Consider the following 15792-nt stretch of genomic DNA (forward strand, 5'->3'; position numbering starts at 1 on the left):
ATTACATGTTCTTGCCCCCCAAGATTAGCAGGTGTCTCTACCACACCCCTTCTATGTAGTCCATGCACTTTCCCTGAGGCACAAGTTAGTTCCAGGAGGACCTGATGAGACCTTTATCCATGGCCTTACCTGCCCGATCTCCCAAGTCCCCAATTTTTTCTGAAGGGTACTTGGAACTCAGATTTCAAACTCATCCTGCTAAACATGTGCTTTTCCCCTGGTTTAGGCCTTACTTCCCCTTGCCTGGGGCCCGGAAGGCATACTTACACAGGGGCAAAGCAGGACACTCTGCTGTGACCTCTCTGGCCACAGCCTCTCACCAGGGAGTGGTCACCTGTCATGCACACTATTCAAAACCAGGAACCAAGGTGTGGTCTGAGCTCCTTTAAGCTCAAGGGTTTGGGGGCTCCTGGTGAGTCCCCAGAGAAGAGTCCAGAAGAGGAGGATGGAAGGGGGGTGGCCTTCTGGGGGGGCATTCCTCCTCTGCCTCACTGTCAACCTTCTGCTTCCAGGTAAGATGGGGCAAGAACAGGACAAGATGGGAATGCTGTTCTGGGCAAAATCCAGAAATCCTCTCATTCTCCAGAACTAGGAGCATCTAAAATAACTGGGTTAAACATTTCCTTTCTCTGTAACATCTATGTTTTGACTTCCTTGGAAACAGATGAAAAACCCATTTCACTGATCAGTACACACAACCCCCCTTTCATTTGCCTGCCTAGGCATCTACTAAACTGTTTGTCCTTCCATTTACCACCTCTCCAATCCCACCCCTTTATAGTGTCTAACTTTTCCTTTCTACCAAGATATAGTAACTATGAACAGGGTGATATGGGTCCTGTTGGCAATAACATAGCTCCTTTCCCATCTCACTCAGGAAGATATTGCAGAGGAGGTGATGTGGAGGGGAAAGGGAAATGTTTTCGTCCTCTAGGATAAGTTTCTCCTTAGTTTGGCGATGTACCTTATGAGTCAGCTGATATGGGGAGGTAATGGATGAGGTACGAGAAAGAACTTGCTGGGCCGCAGTTACAGGAATAACCACAGTCATCTGGGGCTGGGATGTGGGTGAAGGGGGCCAACGGGCTTTTACATTTCATTGTACATCTCCACCAAGCACATGGTAGATGATCAATGAAATAGTCTCAAAATGGTGATAACGAAAATGGCTCCCACAGATCTTTGAGGAAGTCACTGAATTTGAGAAGGCACAGAGCACAGCACATAGTAGGTAGTTGATAAATTCACATTAGTGCAACATTAAGTTCCCACATATTTTACATCACACTTACGATGTACTCATGATTTACTGCTTTCTAAACTTTTCCTTCCAGGACATGGGGAAATGTAAAAGTGGGAAGAGGAAATTAAGAAACAAAATTTTAGGGAAATTTTGTTCAGTGACTATAAGAATGAATCATAACAGAGCTAGAAAGAAAAATGTATGGTCAGACAAAAGCCAAAACTTCAGGGTTGGGACTACAGAAGAAATAGGACTCCCCCCCCCCCCCCCCCCCCGCAGAGGTTGTTTGCATATGAATTTGAATAGGCTTTATATGGGAGCAAAGCACAGGAAGAAAGGGCTGAGCCCAGGTTCAGCTTACCACATCAACTTCCACCATTTGCCTACCAGACCAGCCCATCCTCTCCAGCCTGGCAGGAAGGAGTTGGCCTTCAGAAGTCTTGGCCCAGAAGGAGGGGCTCACGTGCCTCAACCCATGTCCACATTTTCTTTCTCTGCAGAGGTTCTCAGGCCTCAACCCTGGTACTCCTCTCGCTTAGGAAACATGAAAGCCCTATTCCCACCTCACGGGGCCTCTGCACTCTACAGGAAGGTCAAACACTTTCACCATCAATTGCTCAGGCTTTGACCAACATGGGGTGGACCCTGCTGTCTTCCAGACTATATTTAACCAGAAGGACTTCCGTCCAGTCATCAACTACAGCATCCCCACTCAGGTCAACATCTCCTTCACTTTGTCTGCCATCCTGGATGTGGTGAGTTCTACATTCTTTCCACAGGCTGCCAGTAGGGAACAAGGAGTCTTCACCCTGATAACCAAACCTTGCACTGGTCTAGTGGCGAGCAATCAGTCCTCAAATGCCCTACAGGTTAGATGTCCATCCTATGAGCTGGAGAGACACGAAGGAGAACACTACCATGATGTTTCTAAAGGGAACATTTGTCCTGAGTTCTGCCCCTGTAGGCAGATAAAAAAAACATATTTCCAGTGGGTCCCATGCTGGTTTTTTCCCCTACGTTTGCCATACAACCTACATTTTTTGGACCTACCTTTCTTTTGAGACCAGTGACTGAAAGCTGACACACAGGACCACGTAGGAAACAAAGGCAAGAAATAGACTGGGACCTGATCTCAAGGCATTAATCATCCTAAATGGGGACTTTTTTTGTCAGGATGCACAACTTCAGCTGCTGACATCATTTCTGTGGTTAAAGATGGTATGTAGGTCCAGTTTTGTTTTCTTTCCTTTTTTTTCTGGTCTTGTTTGCAAAAAGCACATTTGTTGACATTGGCAGTGCCAGAGCGAATAGACAAATCCAACCAAAATAGGGCCCATACTGATGACAAATGGCTTTTTGAGCTGCCAAAGAACTTTGAAAGACATCAATGGAAAATATAGGAAGAAGGGGGGGGTGCAGTTGGGAACCCCTAACTAAAATCCAGGGCCCAAAGGTATCCAGCACCCAGCTTAAGATTTCTCTTGAATGTGTGTGTGGGGGGAGGGGGTGGAGGGGGGAGGTGCGCTTGGGTGGTTCAGTCGTTAAGCATCTGCCTTAGGCTCAAGTCATGATCTCACAGTTTGGTTCATGAGCTCGAGCCCCACTCCAGGCTCTGCCCTCTCTCTCCCTCTGTCTATTCACCTAGTGGGATTCTCTCTCTCCACCCCCCCTCTGCCCCTCGCTCTCTCACGCTCTCTCTCAAAAATAAATTAAAAAAAACAAAGATTTCCCTTGAGTGGGAAGTGTAAGGCCAATAAGACTTTGTTAGCTAGAGAAGGGGGAACTTATCGCCAGGAAGAGAAGAGGAATCAGAGTTTAAAAGGAATGAAGTTTTTTAAAAAAGCTACATGCATAACAATGTGCAAAGTATGAGTTTATCTGTGTAAATAAAAATGAATGCTGGAATATGTATTAATTTATTTTCTGGAAAGATACCAAGAAGCTGTTAAAAAGGAGATTGAGATGGGGCTATGAACTGAGTTGGAGTGACTTGAGAAAGGAGAAGCTTGTTTTTTATATTATACTTTCTGGAATGGTTAAAGTTTTATCCTATGCCTGTAGTACATACATTTAGGAAAAAATACATACATATGTATATATATATATATATATATATATATATATATATATATATATGTGTGTGTGTGTGTATGTAAGGGAACAGAAGGGTAGATGCTGACATAAACTAGCTCCAGGTATCAGCCATAACCAACCTTCTGTGCTCTGTGCTCTAGATCTGGACTAACCCATTCATCAGCTGGGATCCAGAAAAATGTGGTGCTGTCAGTAAACTCACTGTGACAACTGAGAACCTGTGGCTCCCAGACATCTTCATCGTGGAATCGTGGGTACCAGGACTAAGGAATACCGGAGTGGAGATCCTTTTGCAAGGAGCAGGCCAGGGCAGTGTAGGGCAAACCCATTCAGTTGGGGCCACCAAAACTTATTTCAGAGAGGAGCACAATCACGGCTCACCAACTTCTCCCACAGAAATGAAAAAGTGGTGGGCAGGAAGGATGGCGGAGTGGCCACAATGAGCAACATTGGGAAGCCCCACCTTAAGAAAGACACTTAAGCTGGGGCACTTGGGTGGCTCAATCTGTTAAGCATTCCACTCTTGATTTCAGCTCAGGTAATGATCCCGGGGTCATGGGATCGAGCCCTACATTGGGCTCCATGCTGAGCATGGAACCTGCTTTAAAAAAAGAGAGAAACTTAAGCTGATGTGAAACCCAGAGCACCTGCCTCTCTCCCCTTCTGCCACTTAGCATGGATGTGGATCAGACCCCAGAAGGCCTCTCTGCATATGTGACTAATGACGGTCACATAGTGTATAACAAACCAATGCGGGTGACCAGCATCTGTAGCCTGGACATCTTCTACTTCTCCTTTGACCAGCAGAACTGCACACTCACCTTTAGCTCTTTCCTCTATACAGGTGAGTTGCAGTGGGGGTTCTGGGATGGGGTAAAATGAGATCAACCAATGGGACAACAAAACAGCACACACAGGCAAATTTATTCTTTCTAATGCCTAAAAAGGAGAGTGTGAGGGTGGTGGGGTGGGGGAGTTGAACTTAGGAGGAGATAAGACTTCTGAGAAAGCCCAAAATTGAAAAGAGGCAACTGAGGAGCAAGGAAGCTGTGTTATGGGGCAACCAGAAAGAGGTCGCTAAAGCAGTTTGCTAGTTCATCTCTCTGAGCCCTGCACAGAGCAGGTGCTAAACAGAGTGTTGAATGAATGTTTGTCTCCCCTGCAGTGGAAAACATGTTGCTGGGCATGGAAAAGGAGGTGTGGGAGATAGCGGACACGTCACGTGACATCGTCCACACACAAGGGGAATGGGAGCTCCTGGGCATCAACAAGGCCACCCCAGAGATGTCTGTGGGCTCCAGTCTTTTTGACCAGATCATGTTCTATGTAAGCCCAGAGACTGTGAGATGTCTGTCCCCCTTACCTCCCTCATCAGAACTTCCTAAGTCACAGAGCTTCTCACTTCTTGTCCTGTGACCAGAAAACCGCTGGGTGCCACAACCTTTAGTCCTTCCTCTCTCCCAAGTCCCCAAAATCAACCCCCCTTTCTGAGCCTGCTAGCACTGGCACAGGTTTTCTTTTGTGAAAGCTGCTTCTTCATCCAGCCCCAGAAAGAGCCCCTGCTGGGTTGAGAACATCAAGGAAGGAAGGGGCTGGAATCATCCCTATTTCCCCTCAGTCCTAGCTTCACCTGGTTCTCTGCTCTCTCCTCCCCACCCCCCCCAGGTGGCCATCAGGCACAGGCCCAGCCTCTACGTCATAAACCTTCTGGTACCCAGCAGCTTTCTGATTTCCATTGATGCCCTCAGCTTCTACCTGCCAGCAGAAAGCGAGAATCGTGCCCCATTCAAGATAACTTTTGCTGGGCTACAACGTCTTCCTGCTCATGATGAATAAACTACTTCCTGCTAGTGGCACCCCGCTCATCAGTATGCCCACCTCCTCACTGTTGGAAAGTAGGGGACAGGGAAAGGAGGCAGGGTAGACAGGTGCACTGGCTCGACCTGCCAAGGCAGCTAAGGCAGAAAGGAAAAAGCAGTCATCTCAGAAAGGGCTTTCTGTGTGAGACACAGAAAAGGGGGGATTGGTGGTTCTTCTGGGCCTCAATCACACATGTTCCTTACCCCTATCCCAGGTGTCTACTTTGCCCTGTGTCTGTCCCTGATGGTGGTCAGCCTGCTGGAGACCATCTTCATCACCTACCTGCTGCACATGGCCACCACCAGCCCCCACCCATGCCTCCGTGGCTCTACTCTCTGCTCTTCCTTTGCACCAGCCCAGGGAAGTGCTGCCCTGTTGCACTCTGGAATGAGAATACAGGTCCAGGCCTCATGTCCACTCACCTGCCTGGTAAGGAAAGTCTGTACTGCCCCTATTCTCTACACTGGGTGTAGAGTCCCCAGTCTCCCACTTCCCCAAACCTGTCTCCTTCCCACTTCATAGCTGAGTCTCTGTCTTCTCCACAGGACTGAAGGAGCCAGGACAGTTGGTAGGGAAGGAGCTGGGATCCAGAGAGGCAGAGCTGAATGGGGGCTCAGGATTGACAAGCACCCAGCTAGCTGACCTGTGGGTGCAGTTCAGCCACATGATGGACACCTTCCTCTTCCGCCTCTATCTGATCTTCTTGGCTTCCTCCATTATCACAGTCATCATTCTATGGAACACCTAGGAGCTGAATTCTAATGGTGCAAGAGCAACCCAGTGTTCAAGTTCTCTCAGCGTCAACTGACCATCCCAGACCCCATTCCTCTGCTCCAATTTGCATACACAGTCCCAAATATGCCAGAATCCCTGCTCCGGGGCTTAAATAGAACCTCTGCAGACTCTCTCAGAAATAGGACTATATTTCTAAAACATAATGAATTCAGAATATACATGTTTATGTTAGAAATATAATTTTCACTGGAAAAGGAATACTTTATAATAACTCATCGACTGGTATAGAAGAAAGGGGTTAAAACTCTTTTTAAATATAGGCTAACATAGTTACTTATTCTTTTAATAAATATTTATTGAGCACCTACCATGTGCTAGGCACTGTTTTGAGTGCTGAGGATACAGCAGTGAGCCAAACTGACAAAAATCTCTGCACTCACAGAGCTTACATTGAGGGTAGGTGGAGACTGACAATAAAGTAGATAAATATGCGAAACATGGAGTATGTGCTAAGTGCCAAGGGGGAAAATCAAATTAGGGAAGGAAGAATGGGAAATGGGGGAGGAGATTGAAAGTTTAGGTGGGTGGCCAGGGGAGGCTTCATGATAACTTCCTGCCTGGCTGGCTCCTATGCTGTTATTCCACAAAAGAACCAGGTGGGGCACAGGTGGTGCTATAAACAAATGTCCCTTAACAAATGGAGACTTGAGGATGACTCAAACAGAGCTCTGTCCTCCAAGGGCTTATGGCCCAGCTGGAGAAATAAAATGTATATGTGAAATAATTTCAATTAAATATAGAATGTGTTTTGAAAGTTTTGGTGAGTGCTATTAAAAAGAAAGTGCTGTAGGGGAGCCTGGGTGGCTCAGCCAGTTAAGCATCTGACTCTTGGTATCAACTCAAAAGTAATGACCTTGCAGTTCATGAGATCAAGCCCCACATCGGGCTCTGAGCTGACAGTGCAGAGTCTGCTTGGGATTCTCTCTCTCTCCCTCTCTCTGCCCCTCCCCTGCTTGCACACATGCTCTCTTTCTCTCTCAAAATAAATAAATAAATGAGATAAAGATTAAAAAAAAAGAAATAAAGAAACTGCTGTACAGTTCAGAGGAGAAAAGATTCTTCTAGCCGGAGCAATGGTTCTCGATCCTGTCTGCGCATTGGAATCATCTGAAGAGACTTTTAAATAATCCTAGCCCCCAGGGCTTATCCCAGACCAATGAAATCAGAACCTTTGGTGTGGACCCTGGATTTGGTATACTTGGAAGCTGCCCGTGAGATTCTAATGTGCAGCCAGCATTGAAACCACTGAGCTAGTGGAGGAGGCAGTGTTGACTTGGACTCTGAAGGATGACTAATATATGAACAGATGGAGGACTTGCTGGGTCTAATTACAATGCACCTCTGGAGTTACATTTGGGCAGAATCAAAGCAGGTTGGGCCTCAGGGGCCCAGGTGTTTGTGCAGCAGTAGTTGAACGGTGGGATCCAGGCAGAATCACGACACACTCGTTCTCATGGTACTCAGAAGGCTCAAGTGTCCAGAACAAACTCATAAAATCGTCTACCAGAAATAGCCCCACATTAGAATGCAAAATAGTTCAGGCATTTCAGAAAACAATTCAGCAGGTCCTCCAAGTATTGAACATAGAATTACCCTATAACCCAGCAATTCCACTCCTAGATACATGCCCAAGAGAAATGAAAACATATGTCCACACAAAAACTTGTATACAATGTTCATAGCAACATTATTCAAAATGGTTAAAACAACCCAAATGTCTATTAACGAACGAATAGATAAGTAAATTTTGTATATCCACACAATGGAATACTATTGTTATTTGGTTATAAAAAGGAATGAAACACTCAGACATGCTACAACATGGATAAACCTTGAAAACATTATGCTAAGTAAGAGAAAAGTCAGTCACAAAAGACCACATATTATATAATCCCACTTAAGTGAAATGTCCAGAATATGCTAATCTATAGAGACAAGAAATAGATTAGTGGTTGCCTAGGACTTGGTGGAGAAAGGGACAGGTGAACAAAGAATGACAATAATGGGTACAGTATTTCTTTGGGGGATGATAAAAATGTCCTAAGAGTAGACTGGTGATGACTGCCTAACTCCATAAATATACTAAAAAAACCATTGAACTGTACACTTTAAATAGGTGAATTTGATGGTATGTAAATTATATCTCAATAAAATTGCTAAACAATAACAAAAAACAAATAACCCCACCACAAAATTATCTGTGCCCATCACTTCTCTCCTGCTTACTCTCTCATTCCCCTGCTCCCTGCTGTCATCTCCCTGACTCTCTGACTCCTGACTCCATATGTTCAGTTTTCATCAATGTCTGTCCCTGATCCTCCTCCACCATCATATGACTCACCAGGGGCCCACGGACTGCAGCTCCCCACTCACCTGTCAGCTTTGCATGCTTCCTTGAGTTGGAAATCACCCACAACTTCAAGTCAGACACAGTTTCCACCATCTCTAACGATATGAAACATTTACCAGTCAGATAAACTCAGAGATCCTTGATAGGAGATGGGAAATGAGACATTATACCTAAGATAAATAGTTCCCAGAACCTCGGACTATTACCCATGGAGGATTCTTGCAATGAAGAATATAGCAGCCCTGATTCATTTTCTGCAATTAAAGATGAAAACACAAGGCTGGGTAGCTGATAACCCCTGTTGGTCACCTGGCAGGTGGAGCTCCTGTACATGGGGCATGCTATCAGGCTCAAATGAGAGCTTGTACCTCTATGGACCATCTAGTCATCTGGTCCCCAGAAGAGTAACATGGAATGAATGAAGTGAGTAAAGCATTCAATCATTCATTCATTCATTCATTTATTCAATCTTTACTAAGTGCTTATTTATGTAATAGATACTTTATCTAAGTTCTTGGGATAAACAAGTAAAACAGACAAGAGGAGGCTAATCTTCTAAAGTAACAAACTGATGATTTCATATACTGATAATTGCTCTGAAGAAAATAAAGAGTGTAACAGGACAGAGAGTGACACACAGATTAACAGGATGTTCCAGGAAGGCCTCTCTGAGAAAGTGACATCTGTGTTAGCTGAGAAATAGATGATCATATAATGATGAGATGTGTCCTGGGATTCATACTGATCTAGTCCTAAGGGGAGGTTGGGATGAAACATGATAGGCACAGCATTTATAGAAGTAAATCTGGGTAGCCAGGATCTTTGGATGAGCAAGGTGAGAAATTGGAAAGAGAGTCCCATATTGATTATTTTGATGCTATTGTATAGTGTTTAGGAATTGTAAGGGTAAACATTTACAATCCACTCAAAGGGTTTAGAACAGAATTTTTCAAATGGTTTTGATCACAGAAACTATTTCACTCACCCATGCATACTGCCTTCCTCAAAAAAAAGGGGGGTGATAATATAGAATTAAAAAAGAACAAAATTAGAAGCTGCATTAAAGTTATTGCTAGAATTACTTACTATATATGTACTATGAGTTTACCCATTTAATTATAAAACAATGCCCTGTAAACTTTAAAATAGGTTTTACAACATTTGTCTTGATATTATATTACAAGTTATTTAACAAACTACTAGTCTCTGAAAGAAGATCACCAATGCAATGTCACTACAAAGGCAGATTTGTATATGTCCATAGATACCTGAAACACAAAGTGAAATGACTTAATGCAAATGCATCACAACACCCTGAAAGGGGTAATGGAACAAACCAAGTGATGTTGAATAGACGAGGAAACAAAGCTAGCAGTTTATTAAAGAGCATGAATAGCAACTCGACCACCTCAGATCAATGCTGCTGATGTACTGATAACAAAAAGCCCTGCATCTTGAAAGAACTCCAACAGTCCGCATGTTTGCCTTCAGGAGGGAGCTTTGCCATCCTGCAGCGTGCAGGATCTCAGTAGAATGGCAAATCCGAATCTTGAAGATATCGAGCAATGTGAGATTTTTAGATTACAAATGCCTAATTTTTCTCAATCCTGAATTAGCAGATCCTTGGAGAAGGGCAAAGCTCAAAGGAAGACGCAAAGAAAAGAATTGGTGTCTGCCGGCCCTTCGGGAGGTCTATACCGCCCTCCAGTGGGGACCCTACCCAAACCTTGTCTGAGATCGTTGGTAACCTTAGGTATGCAAAAGAGCATAACATGCAGAGTGTACCTACATTATCCATATTTTCCCGACTAAAATTTGGACAAACGTGTAAGATGACTTAATGAATTGCCTTTATTAAAAAGGTTACACGAAAAGAAATATGAAATCTGCAAAAAAACAAAACAAAGCAAAAATAACAAAGAAGGCATATCAACATGCACCTGTGGTTTTCATCATTGACTTACTGTTGAAGTTGACAAGTAGATGAACTATTATTCCACCTGCCTTTGTTGAGCAAGCACTCTGCTTGTTTGAATATTAATGAGTCTGAAGTAAAATAGAGACATGGTGGCTTGTACAGTTTTCATGGAAGGGGGGTGATAATATAGAATTATCTATAATTTCCCTTATGTTCATCTGTTTTGCATCTTAAATTCCACATGAGTAAAGATACATATTTGTCTTTGTCTAATTTTGCTTTGCATAATACACTCTAGTTCCATCCACGTTGTTGCAAAAGGCAAGATTTCATTCTTTTTGATTGCCAAGTAATACTCCATTGTGTATATATACCACATCTTCTTTATCTATTCATCCATCGATGGACATTTGGGCTCTTTCCATACTTTGGCTATTGTTGATAGGGCTGCTATAAACATTGGGGTGCGTGTGCCCCTTCAAAACAACACACCTGCATCCTTTGGCTAAATACCTAGTAGTACAATCGCTGGATAGTCATTGGATAGTTCTATTTTAAGTTTTTTGAGGAACCTTCAGATTGTTTTCCAGAGTGGCTGCACCAGTTTGCATTCCCACCAGCAGTGCAAAAGTGTTCCTCTTTCTCTGCAACCTCGCCAACGTCAGTTGTTGCCTGAGTTGTTAATGTTAGCCATTCTGATGGGCATAAGGTGGTATCTCATTGTGGTTTTGATTTGTATTTCCCTGATGATGAGTGATGTGGAGCATTTTTTCATGTGTCTGTTAGCCATCTCTATGTCTTCTTTGGAAAAGTGTCTATTCATGTCTTTTAAGCACCCTACTCTTGATTTCAGTTCAGGTCATGATCTCACGGTTCGTAAGATCAAATCCTGTGTCGGTCTCCGCACTGACAGCGCAAAGCCTGCTTGGGATTCTCTCCCTCTCCCTTTCTCTCTGTCCCTCCCCTCCTCACACTCAGTCTCTCTCTGTCTCTCTCTCAAAATAAATAAAAAAACATTTTTTAAAAGTCTTTAAAAAATGATAGCCATCACTTACTGAGTACTTTCTATATGCAAAGTCTATCACATCCATTATCTTGTTTTATCCTCACAACACTTCTATAAGGTAGGTGTTAACATTATTCCCAGTTTTCAGATAAGGACGCCAAGGTAGAAGGAAGTTAGAATCCTTCCCCAGGGTCACACAGCAAGTAAATGATAGAACCATTTTGAACCCAATTATGTATAACTCTTAATCCTATGTTTTAACACATGTAGGTCATTGCCAAGGAATGCAGAAATAATAATTCTTGAATATGAAAAACTAAGCCTTAGACTCTGAATCCAGAATGATCTCTACCAAAGGATTTATCCCACCTCACTCTATTTGATAACTCTTAGTCTCTGGGTGTCAGTCTTCACTGTAGCCACCATTGGCCTTTGGGCTTTCCACAGCTGTTACGATTCCCTGGCCTCTTACTGGGACCCTTAGAAACTGGCTTGTTCACACACACACACACACACACACACACACACACACACACACAAATGAATGCATGCATAACTGGTGATATCTGAATAAGCTATACGGATTATACCATTTAAAGACAATTTTCAGGAAAAGGCAAAATCATGACTCTCGTATAAAAGGGAATACATATTGAAGAATGGATTGAACTCATATAATATGAGAGAAGCAGACAGGTGTTATAACTGGTTCAAAGGAAAAGTCAAGAAGCACAAATTTATACAGAGTAAAGATACTGAATTGCAAATAGAGGTAATTTTTCCACAGGAGGAGGGAAGTCCACTGGAACTCCATAGGACAAGACAGAGTTTGCATATTGATAATGTTGAATTTTACTTTACCTGAGCCCTATGTTCCCAGAAAACATCAATGGCTAAGAAATTTTCCCAATTCTTTGCTTTCTGAAATCCCTTCACCCTTTTTTGTTTCAGAAAAGAACCACCTTTCCCCAAATGATTCACTCACTGTCCATTCTCTCATGACTCCTGTAGGATTCACAGGTGCCTCCCTTGTTTACCTGTGACAAGACCAAACACAGGTAAACCAAACACAAGACCAAACACAAGACCAAAATCCCCTTTTGCCTGAATTCACTGGCAAGGCAAGACACAGATCTTCTAACTCCCGTCTCTTTGTCATATGAATGATTAACTGAGATTAGAGCTGTTTATCTCCAAAAACTGGATAGAAACAAAGGTAAACATTTCCTATTTAACTGACTGAGACTTCCCCTGATTGGGAAACAAGCCCAGTTGTAAATCATTCCACCTATAACCTGCTTACTTTTCCCTATAAAAAGTCTAGGGCAAAACCACCCTGCTTACATACGCTGATCTACGGATATGGGTGATCTCCCTACTGCAACAGCCTTAAGTAAAATCCGTCTTCTTAATTGTTTGGTTTTTGTCATTGACAATATTCACCAGTTACCTGCAATTTAAAGAGTTGACATATAGCACAGAGATAATGAAAGGATTGTTATACAAAAGCTGGGAACCATTACTATAGACAAGGCATAATTTCTCATTGAATTACCAATTTTTTTCTATAATTTCCACCCTTTTGATCAAAAATAATCTCAAAGGAAGATTATTTTTTATCACAAATAAGGCTGGTCTCTAACTTCACTAGTTACACAGGTGCAACAAGAGTGATAATTTGCCACTTAGGCCTTCTTAAACTTGCTTTGCTGAAAGTTTTCCCCCAAAACCTCAAATTTGACTTTTAAAAGCCTCTCGGGGCGCCTGGGTGGCGCAGTCGGTTAAGCGTCCGACTTCAGCCAGGTCACGATCTCGCGGTCCGTGAGTTCGAGCCCCGCGTCAGGCTCTGGGCTGATGGCTCAGAGCCTGGAGCCTGTTTCCGATTCTGTGTCTCCCTCTCTCTCTGCCCCTCCCCCGTTCATGCTCTGTCTCTCTCTGTCCCAAAAATAAATAAACGTTGAAAAAAAAAATTAAAAAAAAAAAAAGCCTCTCGATGGGTGCCTGGGTGGCTCAGCTGGTTAAGCATCTGACTCTTGATCTCAACTCAGGTCTTGATCTCAGCTTAGGTCTTGATCTCAGGGTCATGAGTTCACGCCCCACCGTGGGTTGTGTTGGGTGTGAAATAAGTAAATAAATAAATAAACCAAAACATAAAATAAAATAATTAAATAAAAGCCTCTTGAATCTAGGTACACCAAGAACTCAACACCAGATTTTAGCTACAGTACCCATTGGGTAAATTTGTCTCTTCTTAAATCTCCCCAAATATCCTAAGATTCCTGGGTCTGGCAAGAAAGTGACCTTACCCACCCAGAAGCTGGGAACCTTGTAAGCTAAGTACCAACCAATTTTCCTGGAAGGGTTTGTAAGCATTGGCTCCATAAAGTTAACCTAGCTCCTTAGATGTATCTGGTCATATTTGATTAAAGGAGTGTTATTCCCAAATATAACACTCCAGGCGAGGCCTTGGTTGCATAAGCAGTGTTTCCAATTATGTCCTGGTAAAAAGGAGGACAGATTCTTACTGAATCTATGCCAATAACTATATTGTTATGAAAATGTGATAATTATATTGTCATGAAATTAAGATTATTTAATAAGAGTTTACAAATTCTAGAGGGCTCAGGGAAGGAGAAAAAGCTATCATTCACAAATGTTTCATTTTGGTGTACAAAAGCAGAGTCTAAAAAAAAGCAGAGTTATAATTATTAAATTGCTATGAGTTATAGACAGCTTAAGAGTTTAGAGTTTAAGATAGTTTAAGATAAGTTTAGATAACTTAAATATCCACAAAATAGAACATTACAAAAATATCAACAATAGTTTAAACAAAAACAGTATATCATCCCTCAACAATTCATCAGTCCTATGTAACTAATTCTTGCTTCAGTGAATCTTGGACTAGTGGTGTCATGAACTCATTGGCTTCTCTAGAGTTCTAGAAATCCTGACTGAGTCCACTAGTATGGTTTCAAAATTGTTTAAGCAATGCCATCAGAAACCTGTACTCCAAAGTATATGGAATAGTCCTTTTCCATAGAATTCTGAAACATTCCTTTGTTGAATATAAAGTACACTGGCCTGTAGTTGATTGAAAAACTTTCAGGGAAGCATCAAAGAAAAAAAAATATCTGTATATGACAGAAGATTTAAATGGTTTTAGTTAGCTTACTAGTTTATTATTGATAATTTTCAAAACTGAAAGAGCTTATAAGAATTCATTATAAGAATTATGTAAAATGATAAGGAAATTTGGTTGTTTCTACAGTATGCAAAACAATAAAGTCAATCAAAAAAAAACCTTAGAAAAAACAATTATAAACATGATTAACTCTATTTTCAAAGAAGACAGTGAACATTCCATCTAATTTATAAAAATGGATGAACATGCTTTCAACAAAGAAAAAATAGTGAGACCTACCATATAATAATCCTAACTTTATATATCATGCATAGACCAAGCTTATTGTAAGAATATACCAAGAACATATCAAGGATGTCAAGTAAAGAGATTCAGTAAGTCTTCAGTAAGTCCTAAACATCTGTATATTAATTAAACTATCAGTGATCAGTGATCCCCAGTTGAAGCCCAGAAGATGCTAGATTCAAATTTAAGAAGTAAAAATGTGATGTCAATATTAAAAAGAAATAGTAACTGAAATTATGACCAAAGGCTCCAGCCACATGACCAAGAGATCTGCTGCCCTCTCCTGGAGGCCAATACCCCATGACTCAGTTCTGGCTCAAAGGAAAACGGACACATGCAAAACTACTAGACTTACTTTTGCTTTTTTCTTCCTTTCTTCCTCTTAAATAATGATCCTAAATTCACATAAAATTTCTAAAAATACTACAAAGAGTGCCCGTGTACCCTTCACCAGGATTCCTCAATCATGGATATTTCCAAACCATTGAGAAACAGTTGCAGAACTGATGACTCCTTAGCCCTGAATATTTCAGTGCATATTTCCTAAAAACTAGGACACTCTCCCATACAACCACAGTATAACCATCATAATCAGAAAATTAACATCAATCCAAGATTATCATCTAATCTATAAGCCCTATTTGAATTTTGCCTCTTGTTCCAATAATGTCTTATAAGGTGCAGTATTCAGCCCAGAAATAAACACTGCATTTAGCTTCAGTCTCCTTCAGTCTCCCTCAATCTAGAACAGTTTCTCAGTCTCTTTGTCTTTCATGATCTTGACATTTGTGAAAAGTACTGCCAGTTATTTTCTAGATTGCTCCTCAATTGTATTTGTCTAACATTTACTTACAATTTATGCATTTTTTGCAGGAATACCCCAGAAGTGATGCTGGGTTCTTCTCAGTGCATCAAGGGAAATACACAATGTCAATTTGTCCCTTTAGTGATGATATTAACTGTTAACTAGTAGTTAAACGAATCAGTTGACTAGTAGTTAATTAAATTAGTAGTTAATTAGTAACTAAAGATAATTATCAAGTATGGTATGTTTACTAATAAGTAATTAATAAGAGTTTTTCAGAAAGATGTTTTTAGA

The 15792-nt window shown here is 41.8% G+C and overlaps 1 protein-coding gene across 1 annotated transcript; it reads left to right on the top strand.

Annotated features, from left to right (window-relative positions):
• Nucleotides 1–958: 958 nt before the first annotated feature.
• LOC112849565 (5-hydroxytryptamine receptor 3C-like) lies at nucleotides 959–6007 on the top strand. Its single transcript, XM_086676337.1, is given in 10 exon segments — nucleotides 959–989; nucleotides 1832–1998; nucleotides 3478–3587; nucleotides 4012–4181; nucleotides 4503–4678; nucleotides 4838–5133; nucleotides 5135–5257; nucleotides 5350–5504; nucleotides 5507–5626; nucleotides 5743–6007. Coding segments are annotated over 10 exon segments (1551 nt in total). The 3' UTR covers nucleotides 5946–6007.
• Nucleotides 6008–15792: the final 9785 nt, after the last annotated feature.

Source organism: Puma concolor, chromosome C2 (assembly GCF_028749965.1).
Source record: "Puma concolor isolate L17-30 chromosome C2, mPumCon1.1.hap2, whole genome shotgun sequence".
Classification (NCBI taxonomy): domain Eukaryota; kingdom Metazoa; phylum Chordata; class Mammalia; order Carnivora; family Felidae; genus Puma; species Puma concolor.